The sequence below is a fragment of the Misgurnus anguillicaudatus genome, unplaced genomic scaffold (genome assembly GCF_027580225.2).
Source record: "Misgurnus anguillicaudatus unplaced genomic scaffold, ASM2758022v2 HiC_scaffold_32, whole genome shotgun sequence".
NCBI classification, from domain to species: domain Eukaryota; kingdom Metazoa; phylum Chordata; class Actinopteri; order Cypriniformes; family Cobitidae; genus Misgurnus; species Misgurnus anguillicaudatus.
In genome coordinates, this window is record NW_027395282.1 from 3,019,774 (window position 1) to 3,035,942 (window position 16,169).

At 37.5% G+C, this 16,169-nt stretch overlaps 1 protein-coding gene across 1 annotated transcript; it reads right to left on the minus strand.

Moving 5' to 3' along the window:
• Positions 1 to 3,317: 3,317 nt before the first annotated feature.
• Positions 3,318 to 13,225, minus strand: LOC129453630 (NACHT, LRR and PYD domains-containing protein 3-like). The gene is made up of 9 exons (XM_073865633.1): positions 13,184 to 13,225; positions 11,362 to 11,565; positions 9,010 to 11,061; positions 8,398 to 8,571; positions 8,238 to 8,308; positions 5,870 to 5,969; positions 5,612 to 5,788; positions 4,181 to 4,230; positions 3,318 to 3,923 (listed from the first exon to the last, which is right to left on the minus strand). Exons 2-9 carry the CDS (start codon positions 11,478 to 11,480, stop codon positions 3,379 to 3,381), a joined length of 3,288 nt encoding a protein of 1,095 aa, XP_073721734.1. The 5' UTR covers positions 11,481 to 11,565; positions 13,184 to 13,225; the 3' UTR covers positions 3,318 to 3,378.
• Between the last annotated feature and the right edge of the window lie 2,944 nt (positions 13,226 to 16,169).

The following is a 16,169-nucleotide window of genomic DNA, read 5'->3' on the forward strand; positions in this document are numbered from 1 at the left end:
GTTAGTTTTAGCTCTTGTTAAATGATCTGCTGATCTCAGTTCCTGTCATTGTGAAGAAAAATCTCAGTTCCTGCCAGCGCCCTTCTGAGAATAGTTTGTCTATTTCTTGTTTTTTAGTAAATGTCAGTGAGTAAAACTTTCAGGCAATGATAATTGTTGACTTCAGCCTGTCAAACTAAACATTATAACGCTGTTTCACTTTTACCTTTTACCTGTAAGTTTAAAACACAGACTTACATACATCAAACTTTTTAGAATAGCAGAAGATTCAACAACAGATCTTGACTACATTTACCTTCATGTTTACCTTAGTAGAGGTTATAGCCAGCTTATGAAGTTAGTTAATTTTGAACTTATGTTTTCTTTAAATTACAGATAATATTTATTATATTTGGGACACAAGAACCTCAGCATGTATGAGTGGATTTGATTCCCAATTCCCACTGAAATCATTCTGTTATCAGTCTACTAGAGATCCACTCCAGGTTTTCCATTTCCTGCTCGCTCCTCACAGTCTGTGGATGTCTTTCAGTTCTTATTTGTGTATCATTGTTTCCTGTCCTTGCGTCTAAACTCCACCTCCCTAGAATGTGAGGGAATGATGCAAGGAAAAGACCCAAGGACAGAGGAATTTAAGTTTAAGTGAAATTGTATAGCCTCACTAAAGTTCATTCTCTATGATCAAATAACCTTGAGAAATACCAGCTTACATGGACAGATGTACAAATATAATGTGTAATGGGTAAATGTTGGCCAGTATTGTAGAGGGTCATATCTTTGGTTGACATGGCGGTGCTTGTGTTGCTGGTGTTTCTGTTATAGATGAAGACTCAGAAGTGAGTCTCCTAACAGCTTCATTACCTTTAGATGGGTTGAAGAAACCTAACATTTTAAACACGATGAGATGGCAAAGTTAGAATACTTATTAAAGCTTCATTGCCTTTGGTCAGTAAGTCCAGGAGTTTGATTTATCGCCTTTTAAACCATCAAGCACATGTGCTGAAGTGTTTAACATTAAGCTATTGCAGTGTTTGTACAGACTAGTTGAGAATAATATATCTGTGTTCACATGTGATTCATTTATATGCTTCATTTAGTGGTTAACGTTGTGCCTGCGAGATTGTTTGACATAAATAAATATACAATGTGCTTAAAAGAAAAGTGAAACTGAAGTCGTAGCAGCAGCATGTAAGCTGTCAATCTCAGAAGTGGGCGGGACACAGAGGCAGACTGAACACTGTTAAAGGAGAACACACAAATATTGTACTCAGCATTATAGCTGTATTTCTTAACAATTGTTACCTTGCAAATTATACATTTCTTTAGCTTTATGTAATCTCAGATACATTTACATTGTTTAAAAGAGCTTCAAAACCAAAACATAAGTGTATAACAAAAATAGAGCGTGTCGACTAACGGCACGGGTGTTTGTACAGAAACTGTCATGAGAGACAGAGCTAGTGATAAACAAGATGTGCAAACATTTATTTGTGGTGGCCAATATTAATTTTGTGGCAGACTGAGAAATAAATAAATGTATGGGAATGTACAAAAATGCTCTCACTTGTATGATCTCCCACTATAATGCCTATAATCCCTCCCACTCCAAAGTGTTACTAAACTCGATGGAAGAGCTAACCAAGCTAAAGTGAGGTAAGCTGACCCGACCTAACCCAAACTAAACCGTGGGGTACTATGCAATTGAAAAGTGCCATAAGTTGCAGCAGTGGCAACAACACTTTTGTATTTACCATCGCAAGCAAAAATGCCTTATGAAGAAATGGTCTGCAGATATTTTTGACCTGACGGGAGGGGTTCTAGCAGACCAATCACAGCGCTTGCAGTCCGCTTAGAATGGATGCGTTGATATTTTTTAAGAGAGGTGCACGTCAGGCTACACAGCCTACAGCGTAGCTACAGACCATAAATCAGACTACAAATGTCAGCCTTACCATTTGGTTCTGTTTACAAGACTTACAATTTCATTGGTTCCCTCTGATGTTTATCACTGACTGAACTGTATAATTTAATAACTCTTGTTGCATTTTTAGAGGGGAGAGAATGAGTTATTTTGAAAAGTTTTTTCACCAAATATCTTTTTTTTTTGCTTTGGTTTTCATTAAAGTTGTATTAATACAGTATAAATAATATACTATATATTATTAACATAATGGGGGCCAGTATATTAAAACTTCTGAATTTTGTGGGGCCCTCTGGGCAGTGGGGACCCCTATACATCTTTCCACCCCATCAGAGGAACAACCAAATACACAGATAAGCGAGTGTTTCCTCACTGTTTGGTAAATGTGCAGCTCATTCACGTGTCATCTCTGTACAGTCAGATCTGAATGTGCTGCTGCTCAACTCCCTGTCCAGAGTGAACACAGATGGGCGCCGGCTCGGGAAAGCAAAACCTCATGAATTGCAAGGCAGTATACTCAGATCTGAATGAGTCAAAGAGTCAGTAGGTTTATTGCTAAGCACTTTTATGTAAAAGAGATTCTAAATCTAGCAACCAAGCCACTAAGCTGGAAACACTATCCAGCTCTGGTCCAACATGTAGCACTAGGAGATCATTCATGTTGCTGCCATTATACTTTATTAACTTCATGCAGAGGTATCATTAACCTCTATCATAGGAACTTGGATCATCCACTCATTTACATTACATGTAGCAATGTTTTATAATATTTTATTAATATAAACTTTACATACATACTTTATACAATATAGTTGCTATTATTACATTATATTTTGTTCATTTGGATTTTATTTATACATTTAATGTTGTGTTAAATTTGTATATTTATTACGTATGTATTTGTGAACTGTCTATAATGTTTTTACAATAATCTGTTGGACAGTTTGCACTCTTTGTACTGCACTGTCTTATAATGTCATGGTCATTTTGAACATTGCCTCTCTGATCCTGAGTATTGATTTTAATAAATACTATAAACAAATGGATCCAATCAGAGAGGCAATGGTCACCATGCCTTGTAGACATGCCATGTAGAGTAGCGGGTAAATCCAAATATTGTCATAGTGCAGGAAAAAAACAAAACACTCGAGAGATATAAATCCAGGCAAAGTAAAAAAAAAACACAGAAAAAACTAAACAAGATAATAAACTAGAATGCTCAGAATTGCAGCCAAGGCAAACAATACTTCATGAGGAGTGAGTGAGGTGTAACAGGTTAAATAGTTCAGGTAATGCATAGAAGGTGTGACTGAAAATGGACAAAAATCAAATCATTGTTGGAAATTAAGTCCTAGTACTCTGGTGAGTAGTTATCAGTAAAGTATCTGTCTGTCTGTCTGTCTACCACATCATGATTTGCTGATTTCAGATTGAGTCTCTGTATTTCTTTGAGTCAGTCACTGTGTTGTTTTACCTGAGAGAGACACTGAAGAAGTCAAATAAACATTAAATCCAGCATATAGAGGTTGTGTGAATGTTGTGTTGAATGTGTGTAAGTGTGTGAGTGTTTGTGTATCAGATACGCTGTAGAAGGACAAAGTGCCGGCTGACCAGTCCAGATAAACTCCTATTCTATTAGATGGAGGTGAGGAAGCAGATACTATTGTTCCCTTACTATCATGACGGGCACGTATACAACGATCAGAGCAGTGCAGGCTCCATGACTTTTTATTGAATCCAAACACGCTGTCGTCCCTCCTTTCTTTTCTGCGGATGTTTTTATATGAAACTGATATAAAAACACCCCAGCCTGTCCATTCAACCTCCCAGTAACAGCGTCCAGTCAGAGGCTCTTTACATAAAACCTGAGGATAACACTCAAATCTGTCTGGATGATCAGGATACGACTGCTCCACATTCACTCCTGTCACCTTTCTGTTGTCTTCAGACAGTATGAGCTGAGTGTTTGCTGTGTTTGGATCCAATGTAAGATCACAGGCATCTGAAAACAAGGATAAACATTTATACAGGATGGTAAACATCAGGACCACATATATTGTGTGACACTGCCATGTAGTCCCCACAAGGAATTGATTATTAAACAAATGACTATGATGATCTTACTTGATAAACATTTCTGTGAGGATGATACAATATACAGTTTAACAGTTATTATGTACATAATAAAAGTCCTCATGTCTATGGAAAACCCTACAAAGCATAGAAACCTAATGTGTGTCTGTCTGTGTGTGTACTTACACTTGTGTAGTCCTGCAGTAATTCTTAATTCCCCTCTTCCATGATTCAAACTATACACAAACACAAATAAAATACACAAACATGATTCCAAATTCTGCTTCTGACACACAGTAAATACATTTGTGCAAAACACGCACACAGTAGAGTATGTGAGTAGTAAGCCTGTAGTATAGTTAGTTCCCTTTTAAAGGAATGCATTGCATTCATTCATATGGTAATAATTGTAATTATTTGAAGCAAAGATGTCTCTTGCTCGTTTCACGTCCATTTTCACAGAAGTGAACAAGATGAAGCTAGATCGATCACATAACAAGTGGGGGCTCAAACCAGGGTTTTTCCGTGAGGGCAACCCCTTTTGCATGTTCAGGGTTACGCCCACATGTCTTCGAAACCTAAGAATATGGAAAGATTTCTGGTTTCCTTCTCAAGGCCTAAGGTTAGGTGCGGTCTGTCACCGCATGACATTAACAACAGATACATCTCTATTAGGCTAAGGATCGGTTATGGAAGGCCAAAAGGGACAATTCTCAGCGAGACGCCAGGGAAAGTGTGCTTCTCCAGCTCAGAAGACCTCTTTCCTAGGCGTAGAATGGATTTCAGTGACTGCAGGCACAGTTGTCTCCTGCTCTTATAGACTCCATCCTTTAACCATAGGGTGCCCTGAGGGGGATCCTGTTTTGCAAAATCAAGGTCATACGCAGATGTTTTGTGCCTTTATATTATGGAAGAGACCATGGTTCCAAATCTGGCAAATGTGGCTCAGGTTTAAACGAAAGCTGACCTGTTTGGGACTCAGGAGAACTCTCATTGTCCTCTTTTGTTTTGTTTCACTCACCCAGCTCTGCTCAGATGCCATGGAACTAGGAAATTATGCGCATTTAAATGGACACTTTTTACTCCTTCAAGGTTTATGTGGCAACTATATCTGCCTTCCACACCGTAGTGGTTGGTAGGGACCAGCTAGTCATACGTTTCCTGTGTGGCACTAAGAGGCTGAGGCCTGCAGGTCATTCTAGGATCCCTGCGTGGGATCTGTCTATGGTCCTGGAGGGATTATCAGGGGCACCATTTGAGCTATTGGATACCATTTCAGAAAAGTTTCTTATACTGAAAAACGATATTTCCCCTAGCTATTACCTCCCTCAAGAGGGTAGGAGATTTAGAGGCTCTCTCAGTTTCACTCAGCTGCCTGGAGTTTGCATGATAAAGGCTTTTCTACGCCCTAGGCCGGGTAACATCCCTAAGGTTCTGAATAATATTCCACGCCCCATAATACTGCAGGCTTTTTGTCCTCCACCTTTGAGGATTCTAGCCAGAAGGCGCCTAATTTGTTATACCCAGTGCATGTACACACATGCATGGTTGAAAAACTTTGACCGGGGTACATATTAAAACTTAACTATACTTCAGGCTTTAGTGTTTGGTTCATACTTGAGTACGTTGAGTGTTGAGTTTGTATCACAGAGTCTCTGAGAAAGCAGCTGAACTCCTGAGTGTTTTGGGTGATTGTAGCTCAGATCCAGCTCTCTAAGGTGTGAGGATAGGTTTGATCTCAGAGCTGAAGCCAAATAACAACAACCTTCATCTGTCACCATACAACCAGATAATCTAAAGAGAGAAACATCAACATGTCTTCATAATCTTTAGTTTGTCTTTTTCTGTTATAAATCAGTATATTGAGATAAATACCTCAGTATCTGTAGTTTACAGTTGTGACTCTTAATAGCATCAGAGATGAGCTTCACTCCTGAATCCTGCAGGTCATTGTTACTCAGGTCCAGATCTTTCAGGAGACACAGTGAGGATTGTAGAGATCAGAGGTGGGTAGAGTACCCAAAATCTGTACTCAAGTAAAAGTACAAGTACTTATACAAAAATTTACTCAAGTAAAAGTAAAAGTAACAATCTAATTATTTACTTGAGTAAGAGTAAAAAAGTATTAGATGAAAAAACTACTCAAGTATTTAGTTACTCGTTACTTCCAATCTGATTGAAAAGAAGCGTAAAATCCCTGAATTTCAGACTACTTGGAGGGCTTTCACAAACCTCTCCTTAAAAGTCTCATTGTTCTGCTTATATACTACTACCTAGGTTAAAGTAAAGCAGTCTATCTCAGTCCTCCAACACCACATAACGTGTCATTAAAAAAAATCTTAAACAAACACTGACTGTTTTCTGACAGTTAACTGTGTCTTTATTTTCACGTTCACAACAAAATTTGGCTGCATCTGCCTTTAAACAAGCTTACAGTAAGCAAAAAAGAATGTCTGTGCTGTTTGTTATCATGTTTTTATATGAATAGGTTATTTTCATTGTCATTAATGTGCAATTAATGAACATAAGGAGCTTGATAAAATGCTTATTTTAGAATTTCAAATGGAACTTTTCTGTTTTTGCAAATCAACTCTACATTTATTATAATATATAAAACATGTTTCTTTAAAAACATACTTTATTCTTTTATTTTTATTTTATTAATCCAGTTTTTATTCGTATGTATTTTCTACATTTGAGTAAGGTGTCCGGTTATGTGTAGGGGAGAAATTTTTCAGATTTTTTTTTTTAAGTTTTTTTTTATTTTTAAAGATAATGTTTCAGACAGAGATATATTTTTGCTGTGGTCAGTAACTCACAAGTGTGGTCTATCAATACCAGGTGGAATTTTGAACAAATGTAAAATGACTAGTATAATTTCACTTTGAACATAAGTGGTGAATTGTTACTTTTTTTAACACAACAAAACAATGTAGATTTTCGTGTTACACTTGTTTTTATTAACTATACATGACTATGACCTCTTTAATATGTAACTGCAAACATATTTTGTAATTTATCTTTGTAAAAAATAATGAAATTATATTTTCATTTTAAATTTCAGTTTTATCAAATGTTTCAAAAGCAACCAACAGTACAAACTTAAATTCAACAGTTTGAACACTATGAAAATTAAATTAAATAAAATTAGAATAATATAAATGGTACAAAAGTAAGTGTTACTTTCGTCCTGACAGGATCTCCTCACATTTAAACCAGATTTACTTTTATTTTGAAAAACTCTTGAGAAGTCAAACTTCAGGATGTGTTAGTTAGAGCACTAAATAACCTGTAGATTGATGAAACGAGAAACATAACGCTTTATTAGAAAACAATGACCGCTTTCGGAATTTACTTATGGTTGAAAACACCTTTCTGGATCTACACCCGGAAAATGGTGAGTAAATAACGCGATATTTGTCAGCTCTGTCAAGGGTTGCAAAGATGCTGTCATAGTTTGGGACTCAAATGTTATCAGTCCTCTGAGAAAATCGCTTTGTTACTTTCGTCCAGTGTTACTTTTGCCCCGGTTCTCACGTATTATATTAATGCAAGACTTAACACTATGCTGTTCAATTTGTTTAGTTTTATGAGGAAATGATATGGAAATGTGCAGATGTGAACGTTTGTTGTTTGTAAGGTTAGAGTGATTTTCATTGCTTGCACAAGAGCGCATATGACAAAAACAGTGCGTGAAATAATATTATAATAAGGTACTGCAGAAAGTGACACTTACCGCCGTGTTGTTTCATGTTGGAGCTTGAATTCCTGTACGCTGAGATGTCAGTTCGTTTTGGTGCACAAAGCATACATCGCTTATGAAACTATTCTTTTTGACCTTTTGTAGTGTAAACATAGACCAAACTTGAGCCCACGCGTGATCTGCCTCTGATAGCTTGCATAGGTCATCCTCCGCTTCAGTCATCTCCTTTCATCTATGTTTCATCTACGCGCGCTAAAGGGTGATACGTAGCCACCCCTCGCAACGCACGCAGCCTCTCTAACGTCTCGCGAGACTTTCGAGCAAGCCATATAAACTTAAAAAATAAAATATATTCATTAATTATTACCATTTGAAAGTAGCGTAGTAACGCCACCGAATGTAGCGAAGTAAAAGTACAGTTTTTTCATTAGAAATGTACTTGAGTAAGAGTAAAAAGTACCCATCCTTAAATTTACTCTAAAAGTACTAGTTACCCAAAAAATGTACTCAAGTAAATGTAACGAAGTAAATGTAACTCGTTACTACCCACCTCTGGTAGAGATGACGACAAACTTTCACAACACCCACCAGTCAGATTACACATTGACAATCTAAACAGAACAGAACAAAACAAAACAAATGATCTTCAAGTAGTTTTTCATTATTGTTTTAGTACCTGACTATACTGAAAATGACTGACCTCAGTATTTCTAGTTTACAGCTGTGACTCTTGAGAGCATCAAAGATGAGCTTCACTCCTGAATCCTGCAGGTCGTTGTTACTCAGGTCCAGATCTCTCACAGGTGAGTTTGGGGATTGTAGACATGAAGCCACAATTTTGCAACACTCAACAGTCATATTACAGCTCTGTAAACTGTGTGCAGGAAAAAACAAACAACACATTTAATTGAAACCTAACTTGACTGAAGTAATGGTAAATTATTCTATAATGTGGAGCCATTTTTTACCCACACACGTTAACATTTTTGCATTTAACAATTTTCTGAATTTTTTCTGCAGATTGCTTCTTGCAGAGACGAATGCTATATTTTTATTAACCAACAGATGGCGCTGTTTTAAACATGCTGACAGCTTTAAATCTTTACAGTCAGGATAAAGACTTGAGTAGGTTATGAAGCTTCAATTTCCCATGACTACTCTGCTGTAAACAAATTTTAAAATTGTATCAAACTGTTTTTTTAACCGTGGTACCTACTGATCTGTGCACAGCTGACACTGCAAAACAAACATCAAAGGATTGAAATCGTCCTTTCTTTGTAGTAGGTCTAATATATTATAAATGAATACTCACATAGCTCTTGTGCAGTTGCTGACAGCTGGTATGAGTCGTCTTCTCCCCTCCTGTGTTGTGTTGTATTTCTTCAGATCAAACTCATCCAGCGCCTCCTCTGACATCTGAAGCATGCAGGCTATAGCTGAACAGTGAGCAGCAGAGAGTTTTTTCTCTGAGTGTTTATCTGATCTCACAAACTCCTCAACCTCTCTGTACAAAGTCTGATCATTCACTTCAAGAAGACACAGAAACAGATTGATGGATCTTTCAGCCGAGAGATCATCATGTTTAATTTTATCTTTAATGTACTGTGTGGTTTCACTGATGGTTTGTGAGGTGTCCACCGTGTGTGTCAGTAGATCCTGTAAGAGTCTCTGATTGGACTCCAATGTGATGCCAAGCAGGAATCGCAGGAAAAGATCCAGATGTCCAGTTTTACTTTGAAGAGCTTTATCAACTGCTGACTGTAGAAGAAGAGACAGAGAGATCTCCTCAGACCTATGATTATCATTGTCTGAGTATCTGCTGTACCAGTAAAAGTCATTCTTCTCCTTCATAAACATCTGCAGTGATACTGTCTTCTTTATTAAACAACTGTACAACACATAGAAGGCAGACAGAAACTCCTGGATGCTAAGATGTATGAAGCAGTAGATTTTCCTCTGATTAATCACAGCTTCCTCCTTAAAGATCTCAGTGCAAATTCCAGAATTCAACAAGGCATCTATGATGTCTATGCCAGATTCTCTCAGCTCCTCCTCATAAAACATCACATTACCCTTCATCAGCTGTTTGAAAGCCACTTCAGACAGTCTGACAATCACTTCTCTGTTGGACTGCAGGAGTTTCTCTGGATCTCTCTCATCATACTTCTCCTTCTTCATATTCATCTGAATCAGCAGGAAGTGGATGTACATTTCAGTCAGATTTTTGGGGATTTTTGCACTCTCGTAGTTTTGTTTCAGGATGTTTTGAAGCACAGTGGATGAGATCCAACAGAAGACTGGTATGTGACACATAATGTGGAGACTTCTTGATCTTCTAATGTGTGAGATGATTCTGCTGGCTTGATGTTCATCACTGATTCTCTTTTTGAAATATTCCTCCTTCTGAGCATCCTTGAATCCCTGGATCTCTGTCACACGGTTGATGTATTTAGATGGTATCTGATTGGCTGCTGCTGGTCTGGAGGTGATCCAGATCAGAGCAGAGGGAAGCAGATCTCCTTTCATGAGGTTTGATATCAACACAGCCACTGATGAAGTCTGAGTCACGCCAGAAACTTTCTCACCATCTGAAAACATCAGTGTCATTCTGTTTTCATCCAGACCATCAAAGATGAACACAACTTTACACTCATCATAAATCTTTGAGTCCAGATCTTGAAGTTCAGGATGAAAGTCAATCAGAAGTTTGTGAAGACTGTACTGATCATCTTGTATCAAGTTCAGCTCTCGAAATGGAAGCACAAACATGAAATCTACATCCTGATTGGCTGTTCCCTCTGCCCAATCCAGAATGAACTTCTGTACAGAGACGGTTTTTCCAATTCCAGCGATGCCTTTTGTAAGAACGCTCTTGATTTTGTCTTTTCTTCTTCTTTTCTCTGTTTTATATCCCGGTTCAGGTAAGGGTATAAAGATGTCATTGCAGTAGATTGTTGTGTCTTGTAAGTGTTGTGTTCTGGTGTTTTTCTCCATGTTTATAACCTCGTGTTCTTCATTTACTCCTTCACTCTCTCCCTCTATGATGTGCAATTGTGTGTAAATCCTCTTCAGGAGGGTTTGATTCTCTTGTTGTTTGATTCCCTCAAATAAACTCTCATACTTGTTTTTCATGATGGTTTTGTGTTGGTCTTTGACTCTCTCCAGAACATCATCCACTGGTTGATAAGAATCCTGAAGGAGGTCTTTAGTCTCCTCCAGCAGGTTGTCTTCTGTGTAGAGCTGCCTGAGGTCAGAGGTCACTGCTTCACTACTTAGATTAGGAAGATCCGGATTCATGGATCTGTCACTCTTCATAGACACACAACTGGATACTGGAGATGCAGCTTTCTGAATCTGTTTCTTCCTGATTAAAATCATACAATACAAAACTTGTTTGTCTCATCTGCTTTTTAATGAACAAAACTTGCATTTCTTATGTGCCTTAAGCTCTGTGTCCACTGGAGTGCTTAAACGTGGCTCTAAACAGCAAGCGTTGAGGAACAGTAAGAGTCATTGATGAGTTAACACAAAGTTAAATTTTTTTTACTGAGCACGGACAAAAACCACCAGCTGCAGTTTTTACATTGGAAACAACCAAAGTCATACGTCGGTCGCAGAATAAAACACTCCGGTGCACACATGGCTTTAATAAATAATAGCTCACCTGAAGTCAGAAGTCACTTCTCCACTACTTAGATAAGGAGGATTCTCAATAATGGATCTGTCACTCTTCATAGCCAGACAGCTGGGTTCTGGAGATACTGAAGTACCCTCCTCCATCATATTATTGAGATTTATTTTTTCTGAAGATGAGTTTTTAGAGGCCGTGCTGCTCTTCTTTCCATCAATAATGAATCAACTTTGACACCTGCACAATGGGTATTTATTCATATATTTGTGTACATTGTCTGTCTGCAGCTTAAACACATAACACTAATAACACAAAGATACCAGGTTTGAATTTAAGAGAACACATTGGCTGTCTGAAATAGCCATCTATAGATGGTTTCATCGGATGCACATCCATTGTCACGTTTCGCGTCTGGTCTTAACTTTACTTCCAGTTTCTGTTTATTTAATGGTCTGACTAGTGGCTAACATAAATTCTTGAACAAATACCTCGTCAAAAATAACATAGTACCCCACGGTTTGGTTAGGTTCAGGTCAGCTCACCTCACTTTGGCTTGCTTTTAAACATATATGCGGATGTGCGCGTCGCAAATCTGCCACCACAAACTACAAGTCTGAAAAAAACTGTTATGGTGTTCCTGATTCTCAACCTGTGCATGTTTGCTCGAGACAGCACAAGCTAGCATGAAGGTAAATGTAATCTTTATATTATAGCGATGACGCTGGTAGTGACGATTCTCTCAATCAGTGATCTACAGTGTTTTCGTGTCACGTTTTGGTATCAGCTCGGGTCGCTTGGAACCCCAACCGAGATGGTACTAGAAAAAGTATTGGGTAGTATGAACTGAGCCCAGTGGAAAAGATCTTAAAAGTAAGCTGACCCGACCCAAACCGTGGGGTATGCAATGGAAAAGCGAAGGTTTGCACCGCCACATATACCGTCATATAGTCCATTATTTGAGAGGACAGCTTTGTCAGAGTATGCACTCATTCAATCCCATCATGCACTGTAATAACAAATGAACATTCAATGTACACACAACTGTTAGTCACAACCTAATAACTTTGATAACTTTCATACACTCACATCTTCAAGTGGACAAAATAAAATACATCATGCTGGCCAAAACTTGATTTACTACTAGCCTGCAAAACAACCATTTTGTCATATGACTGCCACAGTGAAAATGAAAGAAACCCTTCAGACTGTGACGTCTTTCAAAACCAAAAGGCCAGATAAACTGGTTTGTCAGTAAAATAACTTTCTAAGATAAATTCCATTCGCAGTTAGTGTTGAGAAATAATGCTTGGCTGTTGGTGAGGTTATTGGTCATGAAAATATATCTGATTCTAAACAATATTGTCACTTTTATTTGCTCCATTAAAAAAGCCAATGATTAGGTTGAGAAAGGAATATTCACAGATGATTTTTTTTATGTTCTTCATATCAAGTCTATCAGATCACAAAATGGTGAAGTTGTCATTGTTTCTAAACACTATTAAGTCAATGAGTGCCTATTGGCATTTCAATACAACCTTGTTGGATGATAAATGTTTTAAGGAAAGTTTCAAAGTTTATTGGGATGACTTTAGTACTACCAAGAGTCCTTTAAAACAACAGCTGCAAAGCAGTGCCATTCAGTTTCTATATGTATTCATAATAAATACATAAATATTAAGATCATCTCCACTTTAAAGAGTTTTTTATTGATTAACGTACTTTTGCTTTACTCTCTTCAGGCATCTTTACATCATCAAGCACAATTTTCTTGTCATAAGGTTTCAATCAAACACATATGTTAAAATAATAAATTATATGACAAACATTTGTTGTACAGGATTATAAATGTACGTACCGTGAGAAATGATCCAGCTTCTGAATGTTGTTTTTTCTACTTCCGTTCATTTTACTTTTGATTTAACTCGTCCAACCTGTTTGGTTGAATCCACCCACTTGCTTGCATACACTGCATGCCTAAAAACGTTTTTGGAAATATACTTGTGTTCTTGTACACATGACTTGAATGTGTTTTCAGCTGGGGAAAGTTTTGTTAACTTGTTGTAGACATCTCATCCTCTACATGATTGCCCAGAAGTTACGGCTGTGTATAATACAATTAAAATCAGTCTGTTATTTGTTTGGGTGGAAACTTCCCATCAATCTTAACAAAAGAAATCTAGAATGAAGATGATTTAGGAGTTGGAACAGCGAAAGATGGTATGTGAAGCTAGGTTGTGACTTTAAGTGCTATAAGCCACCAGCGGCCAGATAAAAGTTTTTCTGACAAAAATGTAAAAAAATGCATCACAGTGTTATAGTCACTTTTTATTTGTAAAGCATGTTCAAAACTATTACATTAACTCATTTAGCAGATGCTTTTGTCCAAAGCGACATACAAATGAGGTAAATAGAAGCAATTAGAACAACACAAGAACAGCACAACATAAGTCCACTAGAACTCAAGTCTAACACAGTTTACATAGCCATGAGTTAGTTGTTTTTAAGACAGAAAAATAGAAAAAGATATTAAGCTCTGTATTAGTAAGTGAGGTGTTGGCAGAAGAGATGGTTTTTGCCAATTCTTAAAGACGGCTACAAAATCAGCAGATCTTAAAGCAACTGGCAGATCATTCGACATGGAACAGATCCAGAGAAGGTACACAATAGTGTTATTAAAAGTTGCAATGTTGCAGTTATGAAACTAAACATGCTATATAATACACTGCAAAAGAGACAACAAAAAACTGTAGCTACAAAATATCAAAGCTGCATTTGTGCTTCAGTGACAAATTTTGTAGGCTATAAATAATACAATATCATACTTTAGTGAATTAATATTGACATAACTTACAATTAGATTTCAAGTTAATTTCCTCCTTTCATAATTTCTGTCAATCTAAACCAGGAGTGGGGAACCCTGGGTCCTGGAGGGCCACTGTCCTGCAGAGTTTAGTTGCAACCCTAATCAAACACACCTGAATTTAATTTCCAAGTGATCGTGAACAGGGGTTAAATTGGGATTTGTTATGTGGGGGGGCTCTGCGGGGAGGGTACTTTAAGGGGTAACATGTTTAATACTGATGACAGCAAAGCCACTGGTGTGTTTTAATGACATTCTGGACCTCTGATAGGATTTGATAAGTTTCAACTTTAAATCTGTGCCAGAGATTGACCACAAATATTTTATAAAGAGTGTCTGAATTTTAAATTATGCAAATCTATGAGTTTGACACACTATATCCTTTTGTTGCACATGTCATTATGCACAATTGATCAAACTTTAAATGAAGTAAAAGGAATCAACCTCCTTGAATAATTCTATATGCATAAGATAGGCTACCCAAAAAGATTAAATTAACAAGAAAAGGTACAACACACAGTACTGTATCATCAACATGTCATAATACATTAGCAATAGAGATTCCCTATGCTGGTCAGCAGCTAAAACAATCTTAAGGTTTGATTTGTGTAATCAAAATACATAAATGTATTAAACTATACTGTGAGTTATATCCAGTGTTATCCAGTTAACATACTGTAATTAGATTGACATACATACTTTAGTCCTTAACACGTTTCTAGTCTTCTATTAAATTTCCTCGACGTGGGCCCCTCTCTCTCTCTCTCTCTCTCTCTCTCTCTCTCTCTCTCTCTCTCTCGCTGGCTCTTTCTCTCAAGCGCTCTCTCTCTCTCTCTCTCTCGCTCTCTCTCTCTCGCTCTCTCTCTCACGCTCTCTCTCTCTCTCTCTCTCTCTCTCTCTCTCTCTCTCTCTCTCTCTCTCTCTCTCTCTCGCTGGCTCTTTCTCTCAAGCGCTCTCTCTCTCTCTCTCTCGCTCTCTCTCTCGCGCTCTCTCTCTCACGCTCTCTCTCTCTCTCTCTCTCTCTCTCTCTCTCTCTTGTCTCTACAATGTCAAATGATCCTGTGCAGAGCCGGACAGTAACGGAGTACATTTACTTGAGTACAGTACTTAAGTACAATTTTGAGGGATCTGTACTTTACTCGAGTATCATTTTTTTGGAGTACTCATGACTTTACTCAAGTACATTTGAGAGGCAAATATTTTACTCTTTACTCCACTACATTTCTATCTATAACCGTAAGTACCCGTTACTTTTTCTTAAAAAAAAGGAAAAATAAAAATCTCAAAAACCCTTAATTTGTTGTTTCCCTTTCTTAAACGTGATTGGATTGTGCAGGCGCCACTGATTGGGACAGCCTATCAGCAATCACCTTCAGCTTTCCACCAAAGTCACCATGGTCAGATTTAGATAAGAGACGAAACCACTCACGAAACAATGGATGAAGACGCAGCAGGTCCATTCTGGGAATGTGTCAAACCGTGGCTCCACCTCGCCAGACTATTTAAATTTTCTGAACAAGTTAATGATAGTTTTCTTTTCAAGTGTTTGCTGTGTTTACCAAAACAAAACTTCAGCGGCAGGAATCACTGGTGAGCCCGGATTATTGTTGTTCAAAATGAATTACTCGTCAAAACATCACACTCTTACTTGATCTGGACAAACTCAGCATCACAAGACAGGTTTAAGACTCCAGCTTCGACATTTGACTACTGTTTATGATTAAACTGGTTTGCAGTAACATTAATTTCTTAATTTATGCCAGGAGTCCAAAATAATGAATCTGTAACGCTCGTTATTTTGAATAGAAATCATCATTTGTAAAACATTTATTCTCTTCTTCTCCGGTTTATTTGTGTTCAAATAGATAAAATATACAGAATCCGCCAGGGCTATTAGTACAATGGTGAGCATATTTGGGGAAATAATGATTAATTATCACATGTTAGTAAAATATTTAGTCATACAGAATAACATTTCTAT